The sequence below is a fragment of the Echinops telfairi genome, unplaced genomic scaffold (genome assembly GCF_000313985.2).
Source record: "Echinops telfairi isolate 266 unplaced genomic scaffold, ASM31398v2 ScPeMD7_7424;HRSCAF=8462, whole genome shotgun sequence".
Classification (NCBI taxonomy): Eukaryota; Metazoa; Chordata; class Mammalia; order Afrosoricida; family Tenrecidae; genus Echinops; species Echinops telfairi.
Genome location: NW_022111324.1, coordinates 40,675,359 through 40,683,634, shown reverse-complemented (window position 1 = coordinate 40,683,634; position 8,276 = coordinate 40,675,359). Strand labels below are relative to the sequence as shown.

General features: G+C 39.4%; 1 protein-coding gene across 4 annotated transcripts in view; it reads right to left on the bottom strand.

Annotated features, from left to right (window-relative positions):
* The window catches only part of CFH (complement factor H), a 75,890-nt gene that overhangs the window by 60,486 nt on the left and 7,128 nt on the right, over window positions 1-8,276 (bottom strand). For all 4 annotated transcript variants that reach the window (XM_045298295.1, XM_045298294.1, XM_045298293.1 and 1 more), the window contains exons 2-3: window positions 2,100-2,285; window positions 1,686-1,791 (exon numbers count right to left, since the gene is read on the bottom strand). In XM_045298295.1, coding sequence (XP_045154230.1) covers window positions 1,686-1,791; window positions 2,100-2,285 — 292 coding nt within the window. The remainder of the gene's footprint in view (window positions 1-1,685; window positions 1,792-2,099; window positions 2,286-8,276) is intronic.

The following is an 8,276-nucleotide window of genomic DNA, read 5'->3' as shown; positions in this document are numbered from 1 at the left end:
TTTGCAAAGTATGATGTCCTTTTCCAGGGACTGAAACATCTATCTTGATACCATTTTCAAAGGATACTTCTAAGAAGCATTCTGGCTGCACTTGTTCAGACACAGATTTGCTTGTTCTTCTGCCAATCCATGTCACGTTAAATATTTGTTTGGAAATGTCATAATACAAATGCATCAATTCTCCTCCAGTTTTCCTTATCCATTGTCCAACCTTCACATGCATAGGAGGCAATTGGAAACACTGTGGCTGGTGTCAGTTATGCCTCAGCATTCCAAGTGACATCCTGCCCTGAACACTTCAAAAAAATCTTGTCCAGAAAATTCTCCTAATGGAATATGGGGATTGTCTTCACTGCTGCTTGCATGAGGACTGATTGTGGGTCCAATAAAGCTTTTCTCCATTGTTTTCACGATGTTGTTTATCCATCCAATTGTAAGGATTTGGCTTTCCTTTACATTGCGTTGCAATCCATACTGAATGCTGTCTTTCATTTTCATTACCAAGTAATTTGAGTCCAACTCATTTTTGCAAACAAAATTGTGTCAACTGTATATTAAAAGTTGTTAATAAACCTTTCTTCCATTTTGAGACCACATTCTTGTTCCTGTAGTCCAGTCTCTAAAATTATTTTCTCACTATACAGATTGATAAATATGGTGAAAGGTTACAATCCTTACACACACCTTTTCTGATTTTAATCTTTGAAGTAATACCTTATTGTGTTCAAATGACTCCCTCTAGGTCCATACATGGGTTTTTCATGAACACAATGAAAATTTCTGGGATTCCTATCCATAGTGTGTTATGGTTCACACAAAAAAACAACCTGTGCATAGTCAGTAAAATACAAGTAAATAACTTTCTGATATTCTCTGCTGTTAATCCAGGTTCATCTGAAGTTAGCCCTGATATCTCTTGTATCATGTCCTCTTCTGGATCCAGATTGAATTTCTGGCACTCCCTATTAATATAATGTTGCCGCCATTTTTAATTATCTTCAGCAAATTTTGACATAGGTAAGATATTAATAACATTAGTTGATGATTTTCACATTTTGTTAACTCATCTTTCTTTGGAATGGGAACAAACATGGATTTTTCCTAGGTTGGTAAAACCTGGGATATCCAACTGTATGTATTCAATCAAATTTTTGACAATTTCCACTTTTCCTTGATTCATACTTTGTAAATTCCATGTTCTGATTATGAATATGTTCGCAGCTATTTATTCTCATTCTGAGTCATGCTTCATCAGCAGATAAAGGTGCTCCAACGTTAGTCCAGCCACATTATTCAGTTTAACTCGACTTTGAGAAGGCAATTCTTCTGCAGTCATGTTTTCAGGGCCTCCCAACATGCAGGGTTCCTCTTCCAGCACTATATCTGACAATATTTGTCTGCTTTGCATAAGGTTTTCAGTGACTATCCCTCCGAAGGGGATATTTCAAAACCCTTTCTTTGTCAGGAAATCTTCTAAAACATGAGTATCTGAAACCCTGGTGGCATAACTTCCAACACCACAATACCCAAGCCACCACGTTATGACAAACTGAGACCAGTGGTGGACAGACAAAAAAATGCTCACAGAAAAATAGATTAATCACTGAAAATGTAAATTAGTACATTTCTCATTAACTATCTCATGGCAGTTAATAGCTAAATTTAGGTTTTAATTGACTACATACCCCTCAGAACATGTATAAACAACTTTTGCTCCGTATACAAATTCTTTTCCTACTGTCAGCTCAAAAGAGCCAAAGGGAGTGTCTCCGGGATGGCCACAGGGCTTCCCTAGAATCAGAAAAGGGAAAAATTAGTACACAGTTAAAAGAAATATATGCTATGTAGGTGTTTCAGGACAAGGATATTTGATATGATGTTAGAGGATGGCACTGAAGATATGGAAACATTTTAAAGTACAGATTTTTGTATTTAAATTAGTTTGTATGTTTGCTCTTTTGAAGTTTTCCAGATCAGAACCCTTTAATAAATATAGTGTATTATTTTGCATGTAAATGATAATGTTGATTAAGCCAGCATTGCTACAATATCAATTTTTCAATATTTTTAGAAGTTAAACAAACGTATAAAGTACTTACTCTGACATATCCTGGATGGATAAAGAGACACCCATTTTCCATTCCGGCATTCCATTACAATAGTTCCAAGAGTTCGAAATCCAGGGCGGCATTTATATATGGCCTGTTTACCTTTTGGATATGTTTGGTCAAGCCAGGAACCTGTCAGAATTTCTAAGTCTTTAGTTGGAGGAGGTTCTTTACAATCTGCAAATGATGAAAATATTGCTTTGATTGATGATGAAAATTATGATATATCAAATATAACTTTGTTTTAAAAATATGTATGCACTTACAGGTCCTTCCAAATGATGTTGCACTTATCGTATAAAAATTGGAACTACATCATATTTGTAAGATGCCCAATATGTAAAAATAGCCAAAATAATATCCCAGTGCAATGAATGCAGTTTATATTATTTTTAATTACTAAAATACATTCCATTATTTATTCATTAATTCAAGAAATTTTTATTTAGCATTGTTTTAAGTTTGAAGGAGTGCTGATAGCATTATGGGCTCAGCAATGAATCCACATGTGGTGATAACTCTGAATGTCAATGGCCTCAACATGCCCGTTAAAAGAAAAAGCTTAGCAGATTAGCTCAGAAAACATAACCCATTAATCTGTTGCCTGGAAGAGATGCATCTTAAGTCCGTAGACAAAAGAGAACAAGAATAAAAGGCTGGCAGAAAATATACCAGGAAAACAGCAACTTTAAAAAAGCTGGAGTTACAGTCCTGTCTGAAAAAAATTGACCATAGGGTGCAAACCATAGCAAGAGACAAGGAGGGGCACTGTATAATGCTCAAAAGACCAGTAGACCATGAACCAGTGAGCACAGTAAATATATATACGCCTAATGAGAGATCCATGAAATTCGTCAAATTATTCAATAGATGAAAAAGAAATCACACATTCAACAATCATAGTAGATGAGTTTAATACACCACTATCAGAGACAGACAGATCACTTGGAAAGAAGTTCAGCAAGGAGACTACAGAGCTAAGTACTATAATTAGGCAACTGGACTTGATAGAAGTTTTCCAACCAAATGCATAAAAACTCACATTATTTTTCATTGCACATGATTAATTTTTGAAAATAGACCACATGCTGGGACATAAGTTGAGCCTGAGTAAACTCAAGCACATTCAGATCACTCAGACGTCCCGCTCGGACCCCCACACCATAAAGCTGGAGCTCAATACAAGGACAACCAGGAAAACAAGAGCAAACAATTGGTGGAAGAATAACGATCTTCTGCAACATGAACGGATGCTGATCCAGATAAGAGAGAAAATTAGGAAGTTTCTAGAAAATAATGAAAATGAGGCTACATTGTACCCAAACCTATGGGATACAGCAAAAGCAGTTATCAGAGGGAGCTTGATAACAATGAATACATAGATGAAAAAGGAATAGCGACTTATGACTGATAGGCTATCACAAAACCTCCAGCAACTAGAACAGAGTCAACAGAACTCCTCCAATAGCAAAAGAAAAGAAATAAAATCAGGGCAGGGCTAAACAAGTGTGAAGATAAGAGAACAATGCAAAAATTCAGTTCAGCAAAAATCTGCTTCTTTGAAAGGATCTACAGAATTAAAGACCGCTGGCAAGCCTAACCAAGGAAAGGAAGGGGCAAACATCAATAGCCAGCATGAGGGATGAAACAGGGGAAATCACCATGGACCCCAACCAGATTAAAAGAATAATTGCAAAGTACTGTGAAATTCTGTACTCCAATGAGTTCAATAATGTGGAAGACATGGACAAATACTTGGATAAACAATCCCTTTCTAGATTATCCCAGATAGGTGTCAAGAACCTCAACAGACCCATAGCAAAGGAAGAAAAAGACATGGTTACCAAGAAATTACCAATGAAAAAAGTTCCTGGACCAGACGGCTTTACAGAATTCTACCAAGCATTCAGGGAAGAGCTGACATGGGTCCAACACAAATTATTTCAGAGCACATAAAAAGATTGGCAAACTCCCAAACTCATTTTACAAAGCTGATATGACATTGATACCCAAACAGGGAAAGGATCCCACAGGAATATAGACAGTTTATTCCCCAGGTTGTCCTCCCATATTATACGACAAACTTAAGGTGCTGCTTGTTAACAAATGGTTAATGTCTATACACTTGTTGGTCAGCTGCCTAAAACTTATCTCTCTGAGGGTATCAGCCATCCAGGGCAATCAGATCCTACTGTCTGCCCCACCCTAGATGGGACCCAATCTCTGTGATAAGGATAATGGCTTATTCCCCTGAAGGAGAGCCCAAAGACAAGGTCAAGCCAACTCAAGGAGGGTCAGTGTTGGCTGCCATCTTGACTTTAGAGTCTGCCCATCTTGTAACATATATGCCCCTCTGACCTCCACTTCCTATTGCGGTACAGCCTAGTTCATCCCCTTCCTGTTATGTGTATGCCTATTGTACAACACCTTCCTGTTACATATGTAATTATCAGTAATTACGGGGGGCTTGCATGGCCACTAGTGTATATAAACTTTGGTTGGAAATATGTTTGCTCTCTCTGTACAGACCTGGCTGCTGAGATGATGGCTGTCTGGGAGGTGAGAAATTGCATGCCTTATCTTGTTTGATATCTCTTTACTTATACCCCTCAATTATACAACCGCCCTTTGAACCTGTTCAATTGTGGGGGCTGGTACCCCATAATAGACCAATATCTCTAATGAGCATAGATTCAAAAATCCTTAACAAAATATTGGTGAATAGACAACAAAAGTATATAATACATAGTATCCATCAGATGGGATTCATTCCAGGGATGCAGGGATGGTTTACCATCCAAATATCCATCAATATTATTTACCACATTGACATAAGAATCACATGATAATATCAATAGACGCAGAAAAAGTATTTGAAAACATCCAACACCCATTTTTAATTAAGACACTCAAGAAGAAAGGAATGGAAGAAGAATTTCTCAAGTTAATACAAGCTATCTACAAAAAGCCAACAGCCAACATCATAGTCAAAGGAGAAAAGATTAAAACAATCCCATTGAAAAAGGGGACCAGACAAGGATGCCCCTTGTCCCCACTTTTATTCAACATCATACTGGAGGTCCTAGTTAACAACATTAGGCAGTGTAAGGGCATTAAATGTATCCGACTGGGAGAGGAGGAAGTGAAATTATCGTTATTTACAGATGACAGGATTCTATACATTGAAAATCCCCAAAGCTCCCCACAGTAAGAGTAATGACAGTGATAGAGAAATATGGAAGAGTGGCAGAATACAAGATCAATAAACAGAAGTCTATTAGTTTGCTACATACATCAGAAAAGACCATGGAAGAGGAGATAAAATAGATAATATCCTTCACAGTAGCCAAGAACAAATTGAAATATTTAGTCATATATTTAACCAAAAACCAGAAGACTTATACACGAAAAACTACAGTACCCTACTACAGGAAACTAAAAGTAACTTCCAAAAAATGTAAGACTAGCCCATGCTCATGGATTGGAAGACTCAATATAATAAAGATGTCAATCTTACCCAAGGCAGTTTGTAAGTTTAACTTTATCCTGATTCAAATACCAACAACCTTCTTTAAAGAATTAGGAAAACAGATCACTAATTTCATATGGAGTGGGACAAATCTCTGAATTAGCAGAAAACTCCTCAAGAAGAAGGAGAAAGTCGGAGGGCTCACCTTATCTGGTTCTAACTCCTACTACACAGCCACTGTGGTCAAAATAGCATGGTATTGGAATAATGACAGATACTCAATGGAAAAGAAAAGAAACCGCAGAAATAAACCTATTAGCATATAGACAAGTGATCCTTGACAAGGGACCAAAAAGCATCAAGTGGAAGGCGGATGCCCTCTTTAACAAGTGGTGCTGGAAACTATTTCCTGTAGGAAAATGCACAAAAACTCCATTTAAATCACGGACCTAGAAGTAAAACCCCAAACTATCATTACCATCAGTGAAGGAATTGGGACAAAACGAAGAACTTTGACCCAGGGAATACAAAGGCTAACTGCAATAGGGAAGGGTACACACACAGGTCAACCCAAAATCAACAAGTGGGATAGACTAAGATTTCACCAAGAGAGTAACAAGAGAACCCACAGACTGGGAGAGGATTTTTAGCAATGACACAGCAAAGGGCTTATTACTAAAATCGACTATACCCAGCTACCCTGCAAAAAGAGGAAAACAATTACCCCCCAGGGAAGTGGGCAAAATACATGAAAAGAAGTTTTGCTAGGGAGGGAACCTCAATGGCAAATGAACATATGAGAAAATGCTCCCAATCATTAGGCATCAGAGAAAAGCAAAGTAAAACAACGATGAGATACCACCTAACACCCTTGAAAATAGGCCAAATCAGAGAGCAATGGGAGAGGATGTGGTGAGATAGGAACTCTCCTCCACTGTTGGTGGTAGTGTAGATACAGAAAGCCTCTGTGGAAAGCAATCTGGCACTATTTAAAGCAAATGGAAATGGAGTTAGCCGATGACTCAGCTACCCCTCTACTGAGCATGTACCCAGAAGAGGTCAGAAATAGACCAGACCAGTCATCTGCACTCCAGTGTTTATTGTGGCAAAATTCACAATTGTAAAGATTTGGAAACAACCTAAATTTCCATCAATAACGGGTGGATTAGAAAACTCTGGCACATACCTTGTTTCCCTGAAAATAAGACAGTGTCTTATATTAATTTTTGCTCCCAAAGATGCGCTAGGTCTTACTTTCAGGGGATGTCTTATTTTTCCATGAAGAAGAATACAGTACACATTTATTGTTGAACAATAACAAAAAAGAAATATATTACCCGTATATAGTATGGTAGTAGTTGTCACCACAAACCAGCATAACCAGACAAACTGTGAATCCTACAGTATCAAGAATTTCTTGTTACTCCTGCCCCAGGCGACTCCCTGTCAAATTGTGAGTCAGCCAGACTCCATCAGGGCAGAGCAAGCAGCAGGCGGCAGCTTGTCCTGGCCAGCGGCACAGGCTCTCTGATTAAAAGATACCTCGCATTTCCTGTCTGCTCTGGTTGTGCTGTGGCCAAAAGTGAGCTGCGTGGTGGTGCTCACCGCTATGGTCCAGAGTCCAGAGTTACAGTAGCTTTGGGGGGCCTTATTATATGGGAGGCCTTATTATCGGGGAGGTCTTATTTTCAGGGGATGCCTCACTTTCGGGGAAACACGGTACACACAATGGAGTACTATGCAACACTATAATGCAATGGTGATCACATGAAGCACATCATCCCATGGGAAGAGTTGGAGGAAATTTTGCTAAGCAAAGTTAGCCAATCGCAAAAGGACAAGTACAATACGAGTCCCTGAAGTAAGAATAATCAGCACAGTAGGTATAGAAGAAAAGCCACTTATCTCACACTGTACAGGTTGAGGCACAGGCAATCACGTGGGGGGACAGACCAAACCCAAGGATGTACATGTTATTCCAACACAAAGAAGGGGAAAGGGGGGCAGTCGGAGGGAGAAATGGGGGTGGGAGATGATGGCACTGGGGGATTAGGGCACTAACCCACCGAGTAGCAGAGTATTGGTATGTCTACACATAATTGGGAGTGTGCATGCAGACCCCAGCACAACTCAACAAACCTTGAGGGTAACTTAATCACATGGAGCAGTTCATGAAAAGAGTGGGCTACAAGACCAACCCAAATCAGAGCCAAACTTACTCTCCTCCCTTAGAAGTATGTGCTACAGAGGATAACACTAACCTACAGATTAGGGCGAAGGGTTGGCATGCCATGCCCACACAGAAGCAAACCAAGAAGGAAAAAGAGAGAGTGAGGGTCTAGACCCCCATATTGACACATAAAGTCTGGAGGATGACATCGCTGCACTGCATGGAGCTGCTAAGGCACAGAAAGGACTGTCGGCCCCACAACAACTCGAGCCATGATGTCCCCTCTCTGGAGCATACTGTGACAGAGACAACACTGTGGACACATGATGGGGAGTTAGTCCAGTCTGAAGCCCCCCACAGCAGGAAAATCAAGGGAACACAACAGATTAGCAACAGGAGCAAAGCCAAGTCACAAAGCCCTTGTGGAGCCCCCAAGATAGACTTCAGGTTATAAGGGGAAGTTCCCAGAATTTCTCCAGGACCAGTGGGAGATAGTCATAAAGGTCAGCAGACATACCTGGAATTATGT